This window comes from Gigantopelta aegis, chromosome 6 (assembly GCF_016097555.1).
Source record: "Gigantopelta aegis isolate Gae_Host chromosome 6, Gae_host_genome, whole genome shotgun sequence".
Lineage (NCBI taxonomy): Eukaryota > Metazoa > Mollusca > Gastropoda > Neomphalida > Peltospiridae > Gigantopelta > Gigantopelta aegis.
Window position 1 is genome coordinate 34919170 of NC_054704.1, and position 23248 is coordinate 34942417.

General features: G+C 36.5%; 2 protein-coding genes across 2 annotated transcripts in view; one reads left to right on the top strand and one right to left on the bottom strand.

Moving 5' to 3' along the window:
- Nucleotides 1-9934, top strand: part of LOC121375389 (ATP synthase mitochondrial F1 complex assembly factor 1-like) — a 10129-nt gene extending 195 nt beyond the window's left edge. Inside the window, exons 2-10 of the mRNA XM_041502812.1 lie at nt 1270-1551; nt 1954-2095; nt 3676-3738; nt 4507-4557; nt 6552-6599; nt 7661-7756; nt 8238-8304; nt 9118-9158; nt 9747-9934. Coding sequence (XP_041358746.1) covers nt 1280-1551; nt 1954-2095; nt 3676-3738; nt 4507-4557; nt 6552-6599; nt 7661-7756; nt 8238-8304; nt 9118-9158; nt 9747-9911 — 945 coding nt within the window. The 5' untranslated portion in view covers nt 1270-1279 and the 3' untranslated portion in view covers nt 9912-9934. The remainder of the gene's footprint in view (nt 1-1269; nt 1552-1953; nt 2096-3675; nt 3739-4506; nt 4558-6551; nt 6600-7660; nt 7757-8237; nt 8305-9117; nt 9159-9746) is intronic.
- A 1200-nt stretch (nt 9935-11134) lies between these two features.
- Nucleotides 11135-21171, bottom strand: LOC121376163 (PITH domain-containing protein GA19395-like). The gene is made up of 6 exons (XM_041503972.1): nt 20836-21171; nt 19532-19575; nt 18571-18648; nt 17758-17862; nt 17360-17468; nt 11135-12427 (listed from the first exon to the last, which is right to left on the bottom strand). Exons 1-6 carry the CDS (start codon nt 21052-21054, stop codon nt 12326-12328), a joined length of 657 nt encoding a protein of 218 aa, XP_041359906.1. The 5' UTR covers nt 21055-21171; the 3' UTR covers nt 11135-12325.
- Nucleotides 21172-23248: the final 2077 nt, after the last annotated feature.

Genomic DNA, 23248 nt, shown 5'->3' on the forward strand with positions numbered 1-23248 from the left:
GACTGATTACACTGATTAATTTTTGTTTTAAAGTTTAATTTTAAAGGTGCATTCTCATATTTACAAGTGCCATATTACAACTTTGCATTATTCGTGATAAATAGGGGCCTAATTAAGTGCAATGGTCCTCACATGTAATATGTTGCTATTTGGTGTTAACTGTGGTTTCTTTGAGAATCCTTGGTTAATTTTTTTTTTTTTTTAAATGTATGTGAAAACCCAGAACTGGGCTACCCAATAAACTGGTCTATTTCAGTATTTGCAAACTGCTTACGATTGAACCTAGTAGTTCCGATATGTTAACGGAAACTTTCGCCTACGTCTCAGTTATCGTGTCTAGATTGAACCCTGACATCGAAATACTTTGCTGGATTAAGAAAACCTTCCCAAAATCAAAGTGCACAATTAAATGAGGAAAAGACAAACTTGTACTTGAAGTAGACTTTAAAACTTTAACATTATATACATAGGGAAATGTATATACACGTCTTCCATTTTGCACTGTACGCACTAAATTAAATGGTGTATAATATTAAACAAACCTAAATAAACAACAGTTTTACACCACTGTTATTGTCAAAGGAACATCTACTTAGATGATTCATTGCAGGGCTTGCACTGTGTGATCAGAAAATTTTGCCAAATTATTAAAAAAAAATGCAAAATGCTATTTCCAACAAAAAATGAATTATCACAAAAATAGTTTTGCCAAATTAAAATAAAATTTGCCAACTGTTCTTAAAATTTGCAGTTGGCGAATTTGGTGAGTGGCAGAGCTAGCCCTGCATTGCATAAGAGTTTTGCTGACGTCACATGATATGCATCATAACAATAGCCCAGTTTATGGGAGTAGCTAAAGAATGTCAACATTAGATTACAACATGCTCTTAATCGTTTCACAACAAAAGCTGGCATGAATATTAACATAATAGAATTAACAAATATATCTAGCAAAAAGGAAAAATTTAGGGTGGGGGGTTGCTTTTACCCATGTGATCCCTTACCAGGGCATTTCTCTGGATATAACCAGGACCCATCAGCACCAGAATCCCATGCCTTAATTGGAAGATTTAGGGGTTGACAGCTCTGAATTAACATTTCAAATTATCATTAGTTAAAACTAAAGATGTTTAAATATTTTTTATTACTATATTAAATTGCACTTTTGTTCACTTTATAGTGATAGTCCCATCATACTAATTTAAAATGGGTGAAACAAAAGTAGTTAACACTGAGATGATACATGAATATTATGGTTTTATAATGCAGGCACTCAACAATGTTCCCGAGATTGAGAGCCAGTCTACCAGTTTGTGCCCAGTGCTGGAAAAGAATTCTTCCCAGTTGTTCTTTTCAAGCCACCTATCAACAAAGATTACTGAAATACCATCGAAACCAAAGTTCAACTGACATCCAAAATGAACGAAAGTTTTCTTTTAATCACTGTTTGTGGCAAGAACAAGCATCAACTCCATCAGAGGATACCAAGATCAGTGTTGAAAATAATCCTCACTTTATAAAATACGAAAAGCAGCTACAACAGCTAAAAAGGTACAAGTATCATTTTAATGGATGGAGAAATGTTTTGGTTATATTGTTAAAACTTTACCAAAGATTGAAAGTCAGTGTGATTATGACAAGAAATTTGAGACGTGATCATCAGATACTAATAATAGAACTAACAAAATTGTAATTCAGATATATATGACATGGTGTATTCAAGACATGTTCACTAATGGAACTATGAATTATTTGATTCATACTTACAATTTAATCATAGACTACTTAATAAGCCATACATAGCAAGTTTTGTAAATTATTCAAATACTTTTGTAGTAATAATTACGCTCTTTCTTTTTTCTTTCTTTTTCATAGTGATGATACTTTAAAAAATAATTATCACTAATGTATTATTGTTGTTGTTATCATCATGTTTTTGCTGTTATTTTGCAGTACATCTCCTGAATTGTATGAAGAGAAACTTGAGCAGTTAAAAGAACGATTGAGACCTAAACATGTAAATGAAACAGATCCTAAGAAGAAGGAAACAGATACTGCTACTATGAGGACTAGAGCTACAAGTGTCAAGCCAAAGGTTTTGCTCATTATTAATATTATTAATAATTAATGAGGGCTCACCCAGTCCATTGCAAATTAGCCAATAGCTAATTTTTATACAAAGTGGCTACAATATTTAGTCTTTTGGCTAATCAAATATTCCTTATGATAACCACATTTTTACAATTTTCAAGGAAACACTCTATAAATCTAAAAATTTGCTAAACCAAACAATTGTTCAGTGGGCCCTGATTAATTAAGGTAGAAATATAAACAAATACGAAGTAAATTTGTTAAATTGTTTTACTCAATGTCATGTTTGGACCCAGTTTCTGAAAAATTATTTAGTGAAGTAATCTTTTTGATTTTATTTAAAATTTGTTAACATTAATATTTTATTTATGCATTTTTTAAAGTTACCACATAAACATATTCATAGTACATGCATGCATGGTTATTTGCACATTTTCACCTGCCTTGGTGGTGTTGTGGTTAAGCGATCAGACATAAGGCTGGTAGGTGCTGGGTTCGCACCCCAGTGCAACTTTTTAACCACTTAATTGGCAGGTGTAAGATCACTACACCCTCTTCTGTCCCACTAACCAATAACCACTAACCCACTGTCCTGGACAGACAGCCCAGATAGCGTAGGTGTGTTCCCAGGACAGTGTGCTTGAACCGTAATTGGATATAAGCACAAAAATAAGTTGAAATGAATGTACACTTTCAATGTTTTGATCAACAGTAAATAGTCCTAAGGGGCCGTCCATAATTTTCAAAATTTTCACGAGCGTACAAACTGTACGCGGGGAGGAGGGGGTTAAGGGGCCCGCGTACGCTTTTTTTTTTTAATGAAAAATGTCAATCAACATTTTTCATTTGGGGATGTACACTTTTAGGGAGGGAGGGGGGGGGGTGGTCAAAAGTGTACGGTTTGTACGCTCATGAAAATGTAGAAAATTATTGATAGACCCCTAAGGGGTCTATCTGCTGTCAGTCAAAACATCAAACGTGTTAAAAATAGTCATGCCACAGGTAAGTTTATGTAGTAAGTGACAAGTAACATGCCCCTAATTGACATTGCGTGATGCGATAAGAAAGTTTGGCTTGGTGAGAAGTTGGGTTTAAAAAGTATGCAGTGAACTTTTGTTATTAAAGCGACATACCCTAGTTTTTAAAAACACACGTTCATCTAAGAAGTAATGGTTAATGAGACATGCTCTAGTTATTTTTGATGATATTTCCCTGTTTAAACATCACAGTCTACTTTCTCTCTGTTAAAACCATATCCAAATGTGTGTTGCAGGTTTGTAGATTAACTAAACTTAGTGTCCATTTTTACGGGCTGAAACTAGGATCTGAGCCTTTAATGGGAAAATAACCAAAGCTTGGTACAATTAAGAATTATTATTATTATTATTAGTCTTCTACAATCCAAGGGGAGGAGACTATAGGTTTTGTCTCCATCCTTCTGTCTGTCTTTCATATAGTTTACCAGATTTGTTTGACAATGCCTCAAGATATTGAGCTGATATTTTATGTATTGCCTAATCATGTACAATATACTTCTTCTTCATATTAGTATTATTATTTATTTTATTTTTTGATTGGTTGTAGACTCTAGATAGCATTTTGAAGATAGATCTTGTAAAAGACAAGTCACCTGCAGAACTAGAACAGGTAAAGTGATCATTTTACTGCTATATATTATTTACTTAAGAAGTATGCATGAAGGAAATGTTTTAATTAACGATGCACTCAACACATTTTTATTAAGGTTATATGGCATCGGATCTGCATGTACAACCATCTAAAGTAGGTAATTGCCAAGATTAGAATATTAATTTAAAATGATACTTAAAATTAAAAATGATCCTAGGGGTATGGGCTCCCATGTTTGAAAGGAGGGGGGGAGTGGGGTAAGCTTTTTTTACCTGAATTATTTTGCCTGAATTAAACAACAATGCCAGAATCTGGATAACAACACTTATTCATATAAATTAGCATTACTACCAAACAGCTATATGGGGCTGTAATTGAATCACTGTGTGATTACATGGATTATAACTAATATTGTGGGTAGAATGATGGAAATACATGGTAAAATGGTTTCAGTGCAGCTAACTTTACCCAAATATCACTATCGTTGTTGTCTGAATTTGAGGATTTGCTCCAGCATTGGTTGGGCCTCTCTGTCTCATACACTTATTGTAATGGTTATGTTTATTTACAGAAATGTGCTATTGTTTGCAGTTGTTCAAGGTATTCCCTGCTGCATTGTGTATACATGTAAATTATTAAATTAGTACTGTACCTTTTTGTAGTAAAACTTTTGCATAATTATAATTGTTGATGTCCACCTCTTAGTGCTAGCCAGCAATCAATGTTTTCCTGCTCACATCCCATTTAATACAGGCATCTGTGATAACCTTGTTTTCTTTGTTTCAGTTGTGGAAAGAATATCACAGTAAGAAAGACTGCATTTACTCTGTAGTCAAGGTACATGTACATCTTCATTACTATTGGTTAAGACAACATGTTAAAAATTGTTTCTTGAAATATGCAACCAATTCAAAAATGCATCACCACAAGCTTTTTTCTTGGCTATAAGATATTGTATTGTGTTTATACCGTTTGCATTTATTTAACCTAGTACTGTACTAAAATTATTAATTGGAATACTGGAAACAAGGACTGGCTTATGAGAATCGAAAATTTGCATAAACCAGGTGTTGATAAATAGCATATATATAATTATATATATGTAGAGATGTGTAAAAGTTAATAGGATCTTATTGAATAGGTTGCTATATATGGTCATTAAACAATACAGTACTAGTGTAATAAATTATAGCTTTTTTTTAAGCATAGCATTGCAATTTTGGAATACCTTAATTAGTCAAGTTAATTTTACTAAGACATGTTTTTACCTATTATTTATATTACCAAAGAGCTATATTTTTATTACTAGTTACTTGTTCTAACAAAGATATATCAGGGGTTTATCACCCATATTTGTAGACTGATAATCGGCATCATTCCCCACCATTCACAAAAGGCTACATCGTTTTTTTATTCCCAATTTTGGACTAAAACATTCCCAATCTGAATGTAGATATTCATTTTATTTATTATTATATACAGATATATTTTGATATCGATATGTAACACTTGACAGCACCTCTTCCCTCACCCATAACATTTCATAATGCAAAATAGATATATTCATTTGAATAAACTAGTACATGCATATATGTATATGTATAGTATTACTATTTTAAAATCTAACTTGGTTTAATAAGATTAAAATTCCCTCTTCCGTTTTGTAAAACGACACAAAAATTACCACAGTCAACGCCATGGGCATCGAGTCAAATTTTAGAAATAAATCCCAGTATGTACATACCCGCTGCATGTACATATGTTTGATTTCTCAACAGGACAGTTTTCACAGTAGTGTGTTCTTGTAACATGAGCTATGGTTAGTTGTTAGGGAGGGAGAAGTCAGTGCAATGGTCTAACACCTCTCCATGTGTCCATTAATTTTCATTCATTTATATTTATTTTTGTGCTTCTATCGAATTAAGGTTCAAGCACACTGTCCTGGCCACACCTCAGCTATCTGGGTTGTCTGTCCAGGACAGTCCATTATTTAGTGGTTAGTGAAAAAGAAGTTAGTGCAGTGGCCTTACACTTACCTATTGAGTCGTTAAACATGTTCTGGATGGGACCCAGTACTGGGAAGGAAGGAAGGAAATATTTTATTTAACGACACAACACATTTTATTTGTGGACATATGGTTAATGACCACACAGGTATTGAGGGAGTAAACCCGCTATCGCCACTTCATGGGCTACTCTTTTCGATTAGCAGCAAGGGATCTTTTATATGCACCATCTCACAGACAGGGTAGTACATACCACAGCCTTTGAAATACAAGTCGTGGTGCATTGGCTGGAACGAGAAATAGCCCAATGGACACCACCACACACCCCCACACACACACCCACACCCACCACCCCCACCCCCCGTACTGGGATGCAAACTCAGTACCAACCTGCCTTATGTCCAATGATTTATGCACTCATGACAGCACCATACAAATTGTATGCATGTGACGTCATTAGAGATTGAGTCTAGACTTTAAAAATCACAGAGGTTCTGTGGGTGTGGGTAATATTTTTTTTGTTTTTTTTGTTGTTGTAATATTTGGCATGCTTCCTGTTATGGACACAACCTCTGACTTCACCAGTTTTGTCCAAGATAGGCCACTGATGCTGTGCACATCCTGGATAATAAACAAAGGATTTTTGAAAGGTTTGCTTTCTCAAAAGGGATTATTTTTGCATTTACCATAGTTTAACACGCAACAGCTGATGTATTTTTCGTGCTGGGGTGTCGTTAAACATATATTCTGTTCTGTTCTATTCTATTCTATTGTATTCTCAAAAGGGCTATATTTACAATACAATGTTGTTGTTTTTCATTACAGGAAGAAGATTATGTGAATCTTATTACCAAGTCTCAGATTGCTCCAGTGGTAAGAATCTTTTATATTTTAGTGATAGTGTACAGTCAAACCTAACTACAAATGTCATTCTTGAAACTTACCGTACATGGTTCATCCAAACCAGCAGCAGGGCTCAGAGGGTACATAACCAAACCGAGATTTGGGTGTGGGTCTAGTCTGTACCTAAAATGATCTTTATAGAAAGGTATTTTCTAAACAGAGGTAAAATGGGAGCAAAACTATGAAGTGTCTTTTTTAAGACAGGTGGTTGCCATACATGGTGCTCCTTATAGTAGACTTCCAAAATGCACCAGCATACACACAGTGTTCGATTAGATAGATTTCATTCAAACTATTCTCATTGAACAAGAATATGTTTAATGTACAAAGAAATTCAGTTTACACAGATGTTGGTTGGAACAGAGTTCACTGTACTTATATCATTATAACCATTTTGAGTACTCATAAAATCAAATTATCAGGCAGATGTGTAGGAATTTTTGCAGGGGGTGTCTTGACTGTGGCGAGCAGAGTTTATTGAGACCATTGTTGAATTATACTCCCCTGGAAAATATATTGAAAACAAAAGAAGAAGAAACTTTGCTTGAAGTGGGCAAGGGGGTCTGACCCCTGACCCACACACACACCTGACCATACTCATAAGAATATACATTGTAGCTGTTCTTTTTGACATGCTTACTGTAGTACTGGTTATTGTGTCCATTGTGATGCTGTCTTTGTAGTAACATACTAAAACCTGTACATTATATTTAACACAATTTATGTAACTGATTAGTTCATGCTGTTAACCAGTGTATTTCTGTGGAATTTGTTTTTATTTATTTATTATCTGAGCTGACATTTTGTGTATAGCTTTATCGTGTACTGTATCATATCAAGTTTGAATTTCTTGGCAATATACACATATTTGGCAGTTATGGCTCTTGAACTTAGGAGACACATAATGCTTGTTTATTTTTAGTTTATTTATCCATTACTTAGAGAGGATGGTTATGAATTTTTGCTGTCACAAATATCTTGATATGAGGTTTATTTTACACAGGAATTTGGTTTTATTTATTTATTTTTAGTTTATTTATCCATTGCCCAGAGAGGATGGTTATGAATTTTTGCTGTCACAAATATCTGGAAATGAGGTTTATTTTACACCATTGGCAATGTATCAGGTAAGAAAAATAAAGAGGGTTTTTATCTTTGCTCCTCATTCAAAAATATATTTGATAGTACACAAGTATTAGTGGCTTGGTTTTATTTGAAGGTTTAGACTAACCTCTTGCCTCATGCATACTGTTCAAGTGTAAACTAAATACAGGTTATTCTGTCAATAATGCATTGATCTCTAAATATATATTAAATAGTTGAATGTGTGCCTGTGGCCACCTCTTTGGTGAATACTCTACACAGGTTTGATTGTATGTAAACTATCTTCAGTACCCACAAGCACATTGTCTGGATGTTTTTTATGGTATTTGTTTTAATATTTTTAAAAGTGATGTAGGCAAATGTATTTTAGAAACTTAAAATCCCCTTCAACCTCAGCAGAGCTTCGTGGCATTTGCCATTCTAACCATCACAGGATAACGTCGATATCTTAAGACAGTACTCAGTTATTCTCTACAGTATTATTATTATTATTTTTTTTTTTAGAAACTGAAGGAAAATGCACCGCCATGTCTGACGCTGATACACTACACTGAATTTCAGAAAGAGAAAGGTAAACTAGTCTTATGTTACACAATCTTACATTAGCCATTAAACGTGTCTGTATTGGACATTCACTAACACACACACACACACACACTAAATAGGTTAAGTTATGTCTTTCTATTGGAACTTTTTTTCAGATCTACAAGCTTTTTCTTTTTTAATCAGTAAATATATTTATCATAGCAGCCTATAAATAAATGCACAAATTAAATGGGAGATATGGCCCTAATGCCATTACTGTACTAACTTATCATGAGTACATCAGATATTTCTACTATTAACTTATGTACATTTCAAGGCTTGAACTAACGACGGCACCGATGACAATTGCCGTCCTTGAGATATAAATTGCTGTAGGTAGAGAGCATCACTGATGGCATTTTTGTGCCATCGATAAAGCTTCCTCGACAATGGCGAAATGTATACACCTGGTGTACATTATCTGCCAATATTTAACATTTACACATTTAAATGATGTCTACATATAACAAGATAGCCTTTCAGTCAGGTTTATTTGCTGCAAATGTCACTTTAAAAAAAATTGCCATAGGCAGGCTCAAAATTGCCGTCGGTGGACTGTTTCATTCATGGCAATTCTTTTAAAAATTGCCGTGGGAAATAAATTCTTAAGTTCGAGCCCTGCATTTAGTATATCATTAGACTGTACGACTAACTTTATGATTTTGTAACGTTTTAACTTTAATTAGTCATAATGTTTAACACATGTATTCTGTGCTAATCTATATTATAAACATAACTATATTTCAGCAAAAAATGTGTCTCGTATTCCAATTATATTAATTTGTGTTATCATTGACAGGTATTGTTTTGATGAATGGACAATATGACAGCAGCCAACTAGTAAGTAATCAAATAATGCATGTATATCAGAAGTATTGTGTTTGTGCATGCATGCATATTAGTTTTTTCCTATTTCCTTCATTAATTCCCTACCAGTCCAATCAAATGGAACTATTCGTTCCATCTCAGTCTTTCTGTCCCACATATAGTTTTCTTCTCTTTTTTTGCATAACATAATATGGAGCTGTAATTTTATACATACCTTGATCAAGTTTGCCTTTCATAGGTATTTACTGATTTTTGTCATGGAAGTTTATCCAAGGGACATAACTCCGTTCGATTTGGAATTTTCACTTTGAAAGAGTTATGGTCCATGAACTTAGGGGAAAAGTGCGATACGATAGGGACATGTATGCTTTAGTGTATATTGCTGAAGCAATACTCTCAGAATGTTTGTTCTATCCAGTCAATAGTTGAAGCAGTGCAACATCAATGAGATTAAAATTCTATAGTAATAGAACTCTGCCAGATAAAAATTAATATTTCAGTACCAATTCGTTTGAAATGTTTAAGACAGCTGATAATTATCTGTTTTGTTGATGTGAAGATAGAAATCACATTATTTTAATCAATATGAATTTGTTGCAGAATCTACAAGAGGCGTTAAGCCTAGTAAACCAGATGGCCTTGTACTATGGACCCGGCACTGCCAAGTTCAACCTGGTGTGGCAGTTCAACCATACACCAGACAAGTTCAACTACCAGGATCTAATAGAGAATCTGCAAAACATCCACCAGCTTATGAAGTCATGACATTAAAGTTGCATATTACTTAACATCTGACTTCTTCTTCTTTTTTAAAGATTTTACTTCTTCTTCTTTTTTAAAGATTTTACTATCGGTAGTCCTACACAAAATTAACATTGAATTATAGTTGCAGACCCTAGTTTTAATCTGGGAAAATACACCCAAAGTTTGTTTAATCTACAGATCTGTAACACATCTGGATAAACTTAAAATAGAGTAAACTAAAGAGTCTGATGTTGAAATGGGAAATATCCTTAAAAACGGACTACAACTAGTCTCCATAATCATTACATCTTAGAGGTATGTCATTGTTTCTGCCAGAAAGAAATTTTACGGTATGGCGCCATGGAATTGAATATTTACAATGTGTGACAGGGGGTATGGGGGTCTCCCCCAGAAAGAAAATGGGTTAGGTTTAGGGTTATGGTTAAGAAAATTATACATAAATGTAAAAAAGAGTCATTAATTTGGTCAAAAGGTGAACTTAAAAAAAGAAAGAAATCCAAACATTTTGGGTACGACGCCATACCCATTTTATCCTCTGGCAGAAACCCTGTATGTGCACTTTATGAATATGAAAAATGCATTTCATGGTATTACAAACACCACTGAAGATGACCAGAAACACTTCGGATGTACAGACAAGGATAATTTAAACAATAAAATCTAAGTAATATTTGATTTCAATAATAAACACGACTCTGTGAGAAATATGCTGTAATGTTTAAACCTTGAGTAAGAATTCATTAAACAATGATAGGAATCAATTCAATTTAGGTTGTTCATCTTTCAAATTAAATCTGTAACATCAACCCTTCAAAATGAAGGCGATCAAGAACCACTTGAACTGCAGCATGCATCGTTATTTGCATTGTTCAGTATTATTGTGCCACTAGTGCTGATAGGTTGGAGTTTGTGCCCCAGTACTGTGCTCCACCCCAAAGCTAGTACTAGTACTTTGCTGGACTAAAGAGATGAGTGTTCGCAATATTCATTGACGTTCATGCAGTGCTTGGTATATCAAGGGCCACAGTATGTGATAATCATGTCTGTTGTGGAAGCAAATAATCTAAAACAAAACCCATCTTGAAGCAGATTTCCTGGCCGATTAGCCCATCATTTTCAAGCAGCCAATATCCATGCCAGTCTTTTTGGCATAGTCATTAAGATTTAATCCAGACATGCATGTGTACTATATATGTTACCGGCATGAATCACAAAGCAACAGATAGAAGTTCAATTTTATTTTAAAATTTATTGAAAAATTAACTTAAATTAACACAGTTTGGGCCACCAAATCGGTAACATTTAAATTATGGTTCAGCGAACAATGAATCTGCACAGCTTGGTAGATTAAAAAACTGAAGACACTGGTACAATGCTTTTATATTGTTGTCAGGTAATATATCACATCACCTGGCACATGTATTAGGAATCGTGAAATCTCATTTTACAATGTGCCCCACACCATCCATAATGTTTGTTTTGTGGTCAGCAATGTTAGCACGCGTTTCATATGCACAGATTGTAACTTCATGTCTGCGAGCCTGCAACAACAAAAATGAAGTACATGTACATTGATAGCAACTTGAAAAAATAAATAAATAAATGTGTACATTCAGTTCAGCAAAATCTGGAATAGGGCAAGATGAGTACCAGTATATTAGGTGTGTGCGGTGAAGTACACTGGTTTCTTACACACCTGTTGATGAGGAAAGGAAAGGAAATGTTTTATGTAACGACACACTCAACACATGGTTACGGTTATAATAGTTAAAAACCACACAGGTATTGAGAGAGGAAACCCACTGTCGCCACTTCATGGGCTATTTTCGATTAGCAGCAAAGGATCTTTTATATGCACCATCTCACAGACAGGATAGTGCATACCACGGCCTTTGATATACCAGTCGTGGTGCACCTACTAGTACTTTGCTGGACTAAAGAGATGAGTGTTCGCAATATTCATTGACGTTCATGCAGTGCCTGGTATATCGAGGGCCACAGTATGTGATAATCATGTCTGTTGTGGAAGCAAATAATCTAAAACAAAACCCATCTTGAAGCAGATTTCCTGGCCGATTAACCCATCATTTTCAAGCAGCCAATATCCATGCCATGTCTTTTTGGCATAGTCATTAAGATTTAATCCAGACATGCATGTTTACTATATATGTTACCGGCATGAATCACAAAGCAACAGATAGAAGTTCAATTTTATTTTAAAATTTATTGAAAAATTAACTTAAATTAACACAGTTTGGGCCACCAAATCGGTAACATTTAAATTATGGTTCAGCGAACAATGAATCTGCACAGCATGGTAGATTAAAAAACTGCAGACACCGGTACAATGCTTTTATATTGTTGTCAGGTAATATATCACATCACCTGGCACATGTATTAGGAATCGTGAAATCTCATTTTACAATGTGCCCCACACCATCCATAATGTTTGTTTTGTGGTCAGCAATGTTAGCACGCGTTTCATATGCACAGATTGTAACTTCATGTCTGCGAGCCTGCAACAACAAAAATGAAGTACATGTACATTGATAGCAACTTGAAAAAAATAAAAAATAAATGTGTACATTCAGTTCAGCAAAATCTGGAATAGGGCAAGATGAGTACCAGTATATTAGGTGTGTGCGGTGAAGTACACTGGTTTCTTACACACCTGTTGATGAGGAAAGGAAAGGAAATGTTTTATGTAACGACACACTCAACACATGGTTACGGTTATAATAGTTAAAAACCACACAGGTATTGAGAGAGGAAACCCACTGTCGCCACTTCATGGGCTATTTTCGATTAGCAGCAAAGGATCTTTTATATGCACCATCTCACAGACAGGATAGTGCATACCACGGCCTTTGATATACCAGTCGTGGTGCACTGGATGGAACGAAAAACAGCCCAATGGGTCCACCAACGGGAATTGATCCTAGACCGACCGCGTATCAAGCAAATGCTTTACCACTGGGCTACAACCCGCCTCATCACCCGTTGGTGAGAACACCATGCATTATTTTTGATAACATATTGGTTGTTTACACATGTACTTGTGTTACCAATTTCAGGATATATGACTGGCTGCTCCTAGGTGATGAACAGGTCACCACTGCCATACATCCAGTGAAAAACTACATGATGGAAATCGATTACATTGTGTCATATAGTTAACCTGACAATCATGGGTCTGTGATGCGTAAGTTAGCTACAAGTGCAGTGGCTATAAATAATTTTTAGTCGAAAAAGATGTTAAAATTTGCTTAAAACTTGGTTTTTGAGGATATGTAAGAAACAGAATACTACATTTGTGTCCGTTAGACGCCATTTATCTCACAACTCATTTAAAAAGGTATCAAACTCTCTTTCGCTCATTTTAAAACAACTTGTGAGATAAATGGTATTTAACAGCCACTCATGTATTATTCTCTTATGTAGCCAGGAAGGTTTTTTTGCGGGGGAGTTGGGGGGTGGTGGCATAGTCTAGAGTACTGGTACTCAATAAAACAAAATAAGGGAAACCATTATTTCCAGTTACATCCCTGGCTCTCTCCTTCCATAGTTTAGTGGTGGACAAGAAAAGTGGTCGGGTCAGATCAGAGCAAGCTGTCATGAGTGCAGGTGCCAGCCTCAGCTGGCTCCTCCGTTAAGGACAGGAAAGAATCGGGGTGGGTGGAAGACGGGACCGCCTGCACTGGCAGACGCAAAAGAGCACCAGCAGCCCAACCAGAATCGTTAACAGGCAGGGGAGAAAAGTGGTACAGGTCATGTGACTAAAATACAGTAAATGCTCTTGTCAAAGTGGAACATTCCATTCTTTGTTGTGGGAAGGATCAGTCCATTTTAGTTAGGAGGGGGGGGGACTGCAATCAGTGTGGGAGGTTAGGTTGATGTATGAGAAGGAGTATTTAAAATAGGAAACTGTATGGTGGGTTTTTAACAGTTTGTCATATGGTAGGAAGTACCTACATGTATGTGTACAATATACCTAGTTATGACTAAACAGATAACGGGATATCCTGAACATAAATGAATGTTTAATGACAACCCAGCACAAAAAATCATGAATTGTAATCTCATAAAGACAACCCCAGTCCAAAACGTCGGTAGCCAGTGGAACTGCCACATACCCAGATGACTGCCCCTACCCTTCTTTCATTCCCCCAGTATAATATATGATCAAGAGGTAACAGTTTTTACTACTTCCACTTCCAGCCTCTAATGATGCCAGAATGTCTTCTAGATAGAATTCGTTTCTACGGATATATCACACAAAACTTGCATTTTTATAAAACGGTAAATTTGTGTCCTTCATTATTTTAAGAAGTGCTTAATAAATTTCTATGTGTATATTTAGTTAGCAGTGGTCAAAACTGACTGAAATTCCTGCCAAACATTCAGACCGGCAAACTACATACTTCGCTCGACTGAATCAAAACCTTCCAGACCAAACATTATCATAAAGTACAAAAACTAAATAATTGCCTGTCCAAAGGAACGGCAGACAAAACGATTTTCCAGCCTGTGGTGATGTTGACCAGCAAAAACACAGTTGGGACAGCAGTGTTTCAACCACTGGAATTAACTGTTGCAGGTGCGATCTGATTCGCCATCTTTAACTTCAAATGACCTCATAGGCGCATGGGCTCCCATTTTTTGTAAGGGAGGACAGGCTGATTTTTGCCCGAATTAAACAAAAAGTCCCCAAATGTAGATTACAATGTTGATTCATATTAGCATTACTGCCAAACAGCTATATACAGTTGCAAACAAATCGCCAAGCATGTTTACATTGATTACAACTAATATTGTGGGTAGAATGCATGATGAAAATAGATAGTGAAAAGCATTCAGGCCAACACATTTTACCTGAATTTTTCTATTGTTTTTGCCAGAATTTGAGGATTTTCTTCAGGCTCCCGTCTTGTATGCTTATGAATGACTTGCCAAAAGGTGTACTAATACTGACTTTGTAGCTCCAGACAATCATGGTGTTTAAAACCACATTGATGTAAAGACAGTTAATGTTTTAAAAGGCCAGTAAACATAATTTGGCCAAGAGTTCAGAGCCCTGTTTTATGAAGCAATCATAGCACCAAGATCATCGTAAGTGCATTAGAGAGTTATGCACTTCAGGTCATCTTAACGCTAAGATCGCTTCGTAAAACAGGGCCCAGGATATTAGCAATTGAACCCAACTCACCTCCATGAAATCACCTCCCAGACCAATGTAGTAGAGTAACATGCTGTCATTGCCAATTGAACCCAACTCACCTCCATGAAGTCACCTCCCAGACCAATGTAGTAGACTAACATGCTGTCATTGCCAATTGAACCCAACTCACCTCCATGAAGTCACCTCCCAGACCAATGTAGTAGACTAACGTGCTGTCATTGCCAATTGAAACCAACTCACCTCCATGAAGTCACCTCCCAGACCAATGTAGTAGACTAACGTGCTGTCATTGCCAATTGAACCCAACTCACCTCCATGAAGTCACCTCCCAGACCAATGTAGTAGACTAACGTGCTGTCATTGCCAGTTGAACCCAACTCACCCCCATGAAGTCACCTCTTAGACCAATGTAGTAGACTAACGTGCTGTCATTGCCAATTGAACCCAACTCACCTCCATGAAGTCACCTCCCAGACCAATGTAGTAGACTAATGTGCTGTCATTGCCAGTTGAACCCAACTCACCTCCATGAAGTCACCTCCCACACCAATGTAGTAGACTAACGTGCTGTCATTGCCAATTAGACTAACACCTCCATGAAGTCACCTCTGTCATTGCCAGTTGAACCAATCTCACCTCCATGAAGTCACCTCCCAGACCAATGTAGTAGACTAAAGTGCTGTCATTGCCAGTTTAATCCAACTCACCTCCATGAAGTCACCTCCCAGACCAATGTAGTAGACTAACGTGCTGTCATTGCCAATTGAAACCAACTCACCTCCATGAAGTCACCTCCCAGACCAATGTAGTAGACTAACGTGCTGTCATTGCCAATTGAAACCAACTCACCTCCATGAAGTCACCTCCCAGACTAATGTAGTAGACTAACATGCTGTCATTGCCAATTGAACCCAACTCACCTCCATGAAGTCACCTCCCAGACCAATGTAGTAGACTAACATGCTGTCATTGCCAGTTGAACCAAACTCACCTCCATGAAGTCACCTCTTAGACCAATGTAGTAGACTAACGTGCTGTCATTGCCAATTGAACCCATCTCACCTCCATGAAGTCACCTCTTAGACCAATGTAGTAGACTAATGGGCTGTCATTGCCAGTTGAACCCAACTCACCTCCATGAAGTCACCTCCCATACCAATGTAGTAGACTAACATGCTGTCATTGCCAACTGAACCAATCTCACCTCCATGAAGTCACCTCCCAGACCAATGTAGTAGACTAAAGTGCTGTCATTGCCAGTTTAACCCAACTCACCTCCATGAAGTCACCTCCCAGACCAATGTAGTAGACTAACGTGCTGTCATTGCCAATTGAAACCAACTCACCTCCATGAAGTCACCTCCCAGACCAATGTAGTAGACTAACGTGCTGTCATTGCCAATTGAAACCAACTCACCTCCATGAAGTCACCTCCCAGACCAATGTAGTAGACTAACATGCTGTCATTGCCAATTGAACCCAACTCACCTCCATGAAGTCACCTCCCAGACCAATGTAGTAGACTAACATGCTGTCATTGCCAACTGAACCAATCTCACCTCCATGAAGTCACCTCTTAGACCAATGTAGTAGACTAATGGGCTGTCATTGCCAGTTGAACCCAACTCACCTCCATGAAGTCACCTCCCATACCAATGTAGTAGACTAACATGCTGTCATTGCCAACTGAACCCATCTCACCTCCATGAAGTCACCTCCCAGACCAATGTAGTAGACTAACGTGCTGTCATACCCAATTGAACCCAACTCACCTCCATGAAGTCACCTCTTAGACCAATGTAGTAGACTAACGTGCTGTCATACCCAATTGAACCCATCTCACCTCCATGAAGTCACCTCTTAGACCAATGTAGTAGACTAACGTGCTGTCATTGCCAGTTGAACCAAACTCACCTCCATGAAGTCACCTCTTAGACCAATGTAGTAGACTAACATGCTGTCATTGCCAGTTGAACCAAACTCACCTCCATGAAGTCACCTCTTAGACCAATGTAGTAGACTAACGTGCTGTCATTGCCAATTGAACCCATCTCACCTCCATGAAGTCACCTCTTAGACCAATGTAGTAGACTAACGTGCTGTCATTGCCAGTTGAACCAAACTCACCTCCATGAAGTCACCTCTTAGACCAATGTAGTAGACTAACGTGCTGTCATTGCCAGTTAAACCCAACTCACCTCCATGAAGTCACCTCTTAGACCAATGTAGTAGACTAACGTGCTGTCATTGCCAGTTAAACCCAACTCACCTCCATGAAGTCACCTCTTAGACCAATGTAGTAGACTAATGTGCTGTCATTGCCAAAGTTTGCTGGGAAATAGATGGAGAGGTGTTCAACATTGTTGAATCTTGCAACTCTTTAAAAAAGAATTAAAAACAAAATGTATGACTTGATTCACAAATACAGTTACACATTATAGCAATCAATAAATATGTATTAAAGAGTTTAGAAATTGCAAAAATCTTACTGTTATATAACAAGTCGAGAGTTAGTTAAACCTAGTCCATTTTTATTTGTAGATTTACTGGCAAAAGTATTTGCAAAAAAAGAACAAAACAAAAAGGATTCAATATGCTTTATGCATAAATGAATGTACATTCTTTGACAAAGTGAGTATAAAAAGATATTTAATGTTTGTGACATACTTAGTAGAATATTCTAGCATTCCCTGAGGATCAGGAAACAGCTCAAACTCTTGTTCTGCATCCATTCCAACATCATCGAATGACATGTTCGGCTTGTTTTTGAATCTGAAAAAGAAAATGTAAAAAAAATATTTATTCTACATGTGCATCATTATCTATACGTGGTTCCATAACATCTATACTTGATGCTGTAAATGGTTTCTTTTGTTAAGGGATGTTTGAGAACTGGCCACATGAGGATGGGTGGCACTATAACAATGGCATTATTATTATTTTATGTCACTGTCAGGCAGGTATGCCACCATTTTTTTCTATGTATACATGATTTAAATACATTTTATTTTATTGGTATATTAAAAAAATTGCCTTTCACTCTCCACGTGTGATCAATTGTGGAATATCCCTAAAATACAAAATCTGACATTCAGAATTAATCACAAATTTTAAGAAAGGAAAAAGAAAGGTCTGTACTCTGTATTAGTTATTACACTGTTTTATTAATGTATAAACTCTTTATTGGCATTTCATTTTTTCTTCTTTTTTGTGGGGGTATCAATCCATTAACATTACTCAACTTTTACAATTCTCAAATGTACTCCTATTCATATAGCTACCTTTCTTTCACACCCAATAGCTGTTTGTGCTAAGATGATGTCAAACATTCATTCATTTATTTGTTTCTTTATTCGTTTATTCATTCATTCTATTGCAATGGTGAGTGTAGTTATCCCTCAATTTATTAATAAATAAATAAAAACTCATTATGACGTGATAATGATAAAAAACATTTATTTAGTATTTAAATCAACTCACAGTTTCATACGTGATGGGTGACTGTCATCTTGTCCTCCAATTATAATCACCCCCTTCAACTTGACAACCCCCGTAAATCTGAAATTAAAATCATTCCAGATGGTTCAAAGATATTCACTGGGAACATTCTGCTAAGTATTGCATCATCATTTGCTACGCAAGTTTCAGAGATTGCTACACAATTCTAAAATGTTAAATAATAGTTGTTACTCAATTTTAGACTGATCACTGAACTATAAGACGGCACCGATAGCAATTGATTTCTCGCTCCAACCAGTGCACCATGACTGGTACATCACAGGCCGTGGCATGTGCTATCCTGTCTATGCGAGAGTGCATATAAAAGATCCCTTGCTGCTAATCAAAAAGAGTAGCCCATGAAGTGGCAACAGCGGGTTTCCTCCCTCAATATATGTGATTCTTAACCATATGTCCGACGCCATATAACTGTAAATGAAATGTGTTGAGCGCGTCGTTACATAAAACATTTCCTTCTTCTTCTTCTTTGACAGTAATTGCTGTTGTTGAGCTATAAATTGTCATAGGTCAGGAACATCACCAATGGCACGTTAGTGCTGCTGGATGAAAATTACTGCTGTCAGCAAAGCTTGTCATCGATGGCAAAGATTATATACCTGGTGTACATTATCTGCCAGTATTTAACATTAATACATTGGAAATACGTCCAAAATTGTATATGTGTACAGGAGTTAAGCTGTTGAGACTTGAAATTTGATTGCAAATTTGTCAGAAAATAGGTAGTCAAAGTCAAAGTCAAGTTTCATTTTTAGTTTATGCTAAAATGCAATAGGTCTATAAAAGTCACATTATTTTTGAATGAGCTTTTTTGGCAAATTAATAATGAAACATACATGAATATGCCAAATGCAATCTATAATTCACATTTGGCAATTTGTCGAATGACAGCCTAAACCCTTTAGGTACAACTGGGAGAGCTTACGGAATGTTGAACAGCAATTCTTCATCAGCATCACTTTCAACAAACTGAAATGACAAATAAAATACATTAAAGTTAATAGAATTTATCATTATACAATGTACATGTGCATTTTTAACACAACCGGATTAAAATTTGCTCATTTTCTTTCTTTTTTCTAATACTACTACGTCATACTCCACAGGAATAACGTATGATGTCCAAACAGTTACAGATAGTCAGTATTATTAACGGTTGTGTATGTCAGGGTAAATATGACACACTAAATTCAAAACTTGTGCTTTCTTAGGCATAAATATTCAATGATTGCAGAGTTGTAAACGTTAAAATTTTAAAATATCACCTTACAAAAAATGTGACATCACTGGTTATTCCTATAGACTCTTCGTACTAGTATATAAAACAGCCTAGACATTAATTTTTCAAAGCTATCTTAGAACAGTAATATTGTAAACCATGTAGTGCTAAGATAGCTTCGAAAAATATATGGTTCTGATCTCTAATTAGTAGACAAATGAAATATAATAATAAATTTAAAGTTTATTAGAATAAACCATAAGAAAACAACATATGTCTGAGATCATGTTTGAGACATGTGATTGGTTGGTTCAGTGATAAACTGGTCACCATATCCAATCAATACAATAAACTATGCAGGACCGAAATTAATTGCTTTGCGACATACCGGTATAAGATAACCTGAAACCGATTGCTCTGTGATGTACAAGCAGACCTGTCAACCTTTAGTCAAAAGAAAGCAGGAGGTACTTGTCAATCTTAGATGTGAGTGGTAAAGCACTCGCTTGATGCGCAGTCGGTTTGGGAGCGACCCCCATCGGTGGGCTCATTGGGCTATTTCTCGTTCCAGCCAGTGCACCACGAGTCACTGGTATATCAAAGGCTGTGGTATGTGCTATCCTGTCTGTAGGATGGTGCATATAAAAGAATAGAAAAATGTAGTGGGTTTCCTCTATGACTGTGTCAAAATTACCATATGTTTGACATCCAATAGCCGATAATGTGCTGTCAATATAGGCGACCTTGTGTAATCAATGTGCCCTAGTGGTGTTAAACAAAACAAAACAAACCTTAGTCTTAGATCTTAGCTCAAGTTAACTGCAAGGGTTTGTGCTGTAAATAAGTTTTAGTTGGAAAAGACATTTAAATTTATTTTAAAATAAACAAATAAAACATGGAAATTCCTTATCCACCACCTCAGACAGGTTGGGGGGTGGGGGGTTTGTTGTCTTTGTTTGGGTTGGGGGCGAGGGTGTGCATGCCAGTTGAAAACATAAAAAAATAATCACCTCTTCTTTCTGCAGTCGCTGATCCCATGGTTTAAAGACTGTTTTACCGGACCCATCAACGACTTCGTTTAAACACTGTACTCTCTCCAAATCGATTTTCGCGTAAAGACTGTACTGAGCGATTCTTTCCGAATCGGGGACGTCCTCGGTTCCGTTGTGTCCGTGTCCGCCACAGTCGTGGCTGTGACCGTGGCCGTGGCCGTCCCCGTGTCCGGACATTGTGCTAATAGTATTACCTGCAAAATGTGGCAGTTACTAAACGATAAGATTTAGTTTAAGTTTCAGTTGGATCGCTAAAAATAATAATAACAATAATAGACCATGAGATGTTAGAGTTATTTCCCTTTGTTGGTACCACATTGCAGGTTGCACACCAGCATTAAATTATTAATGATTAAACTTAAAATTGAATTGTTAATTTCTATTCTATATATATAAAAATATGATTCAAATGTTATTGTTTGCAGTACAGAACTGATCTTGATTGAAACTGGTAGCCTATTGTAATTAATTTCATAAAGAAATATGTCACGTTTGGTATATGTTTATTTTTTGTTGTTGTTAATTTAACTTTCTTAACTGGTTATCAACATAAAATATTTTGTTTATGGAACAAACATCTAGAAAAATAACTTCGACATCAACCCTGTTAAAAGTGTATTGAAACAAAAGCTTGAAATAGAAAGATGTATTACTGGTACGTACGTGTATATAATTGTTTTAATGGTGAAATATTTAACAAAGGCTGATTTTTCAATGATAACAAGTAACAAAACGTTATGATACTAGTTTGATTGCTGTTTTGTGTGGCTTGTTTCCACAAATGACCGGAAAACAAGCATACGCGTGGCGTGTCACCATATTCGATTTCATTGTCATCTTTCTTGACATTTTTGCTTTCGTTATAAAACCCCATATCAAATAAGATCGATATATAATATGTATATGTATGTGTATGTGTATGTGTATATGTATGTGCATATGCATATGTATATAAACACAAAAAAGTAAATGTGCATCATTAACAGTGGTTATTGGGGGGTTTTAAGTTTAGAAAATAACACATGATGTTTGGTAATCCGTGTTATAAATGTTTACTTATTGAGAATTCAACTTCAAAACCCATACATGTTGACGCTAGGCAGTGTGGCACGGCCTAAAAGAGGGGTGCTATGAAACGTTAATTCACAGAGTCAGTATCGTGTGTGACCATCATTAGTGTTGATAGAGGTTTGGCAACGGCGACGCATAGACAATACCAGACGGTTGAAAAGGCGTGTGGGATATTGTTCGCCATGTTTCATCCCATGTTCAGTTGGTGACAGGTCTGGAGAAACAGGCGGCCAGGGTAGTACAGCAATGTCCTGTTGTCTTAAAAAGTCTGTTACAACACGTGCGATGTGTGGGCGGGCATTGTCCTGCTGCAACAAAGGGTAGAACTTCAGGTCGAATTATGTCACCCCGGTAGCGCATACCAGTCAAATTGCCATTAACAATGACATGTTGTGTTTGTCCATGAGATGTGATGCCACCCTAAACCATCACACTTCCGTTTCCAAACTGCTGACGTTAAATAACGCAGGCGTCGACAAATCGTTCCCCTTGACATTTGTAGACCCTTGCCAATCTAATTAAAATTAGCTCCACTATTACATGTGGATCTAACACTAGCCAGTTGGAGCTCGTGTCCACCAAACAAAACCTTACTTGCAGAATCCTGCCAGTGATTTAAAAATAATTTGAAAACATTCCGAATTATCCTGAGGGTATACGATATGTTTCGTGTGAATTACGAATGCCTTAAAACATGTTTTATTTTATAAAATAAATAATTTTTAATGTAAAATTGAAGACTGATAACCCACCCCGTACGTATTGGTATGGTTCGCTGTACTGCGGCCACTAAAATAGACTCGCCCGATATTTTTAGAATTTGTATGCTCCCAAATAACGTTATAAAAGGCGAAGTGTGATTGGTCAATATTTAAATTATTATTTACAGACGAAATGTTACCTGGACATTGGGGACTACGCAGTGTTGTTAGCAATCCGATTAAAATTAGTTCTACTGGTCTAAATAAGGCATTCGTAATTCACATGAAACATATCGTATACCCTCAGGATAATTCGGAATGTTTTCAAATTATTTTTAAATCACTGGCAGGATTCTGCAAGTAAGGTTTTGATTGGTGGACATGAGCTCCAACTGGCTGGTGTTAGATCCACATGTAATAGTGGAGCTAATTTTAATTAGATTGGACCCTTGCACGCCTATCAGAGCTGTCCAGATGAAACCTGGACTCGTCTGTGAACAGTATAATGTGGTTATCTTGTTAACTTAACGGCACACGTGGACGACCGGCCCGTGGCAAGTCCTGAATGTTGCCCTGTTGTTGATAACATCTCCGTAAAG

Excerpts from the sequence above, each read along its gene's own strand:
- LOC121376163 (XM_041503972.1), bottom strand. The coding sequence starts at position 21,054 with ATGTCCGGACACGGGGACGGCCACGGCCACGGTCACAGCCACGACTGT. Across the intron at positions 19,576-20,835 it reads AGCGACTGCAGAAAGAAGAG|TTTGTTGAAAGTGATGCTGA; the intron begins GTGATTATTTTT and ends TTGTCATTTCAG. Across the intron at positions 12,428-17,359 it reads TAAGAGGTGACTTCATGGAG|GCTCGCAGACATGAAGTTAC; the intron begins GTGAGTTGGGTT and ends TTGTTGTTGCAG.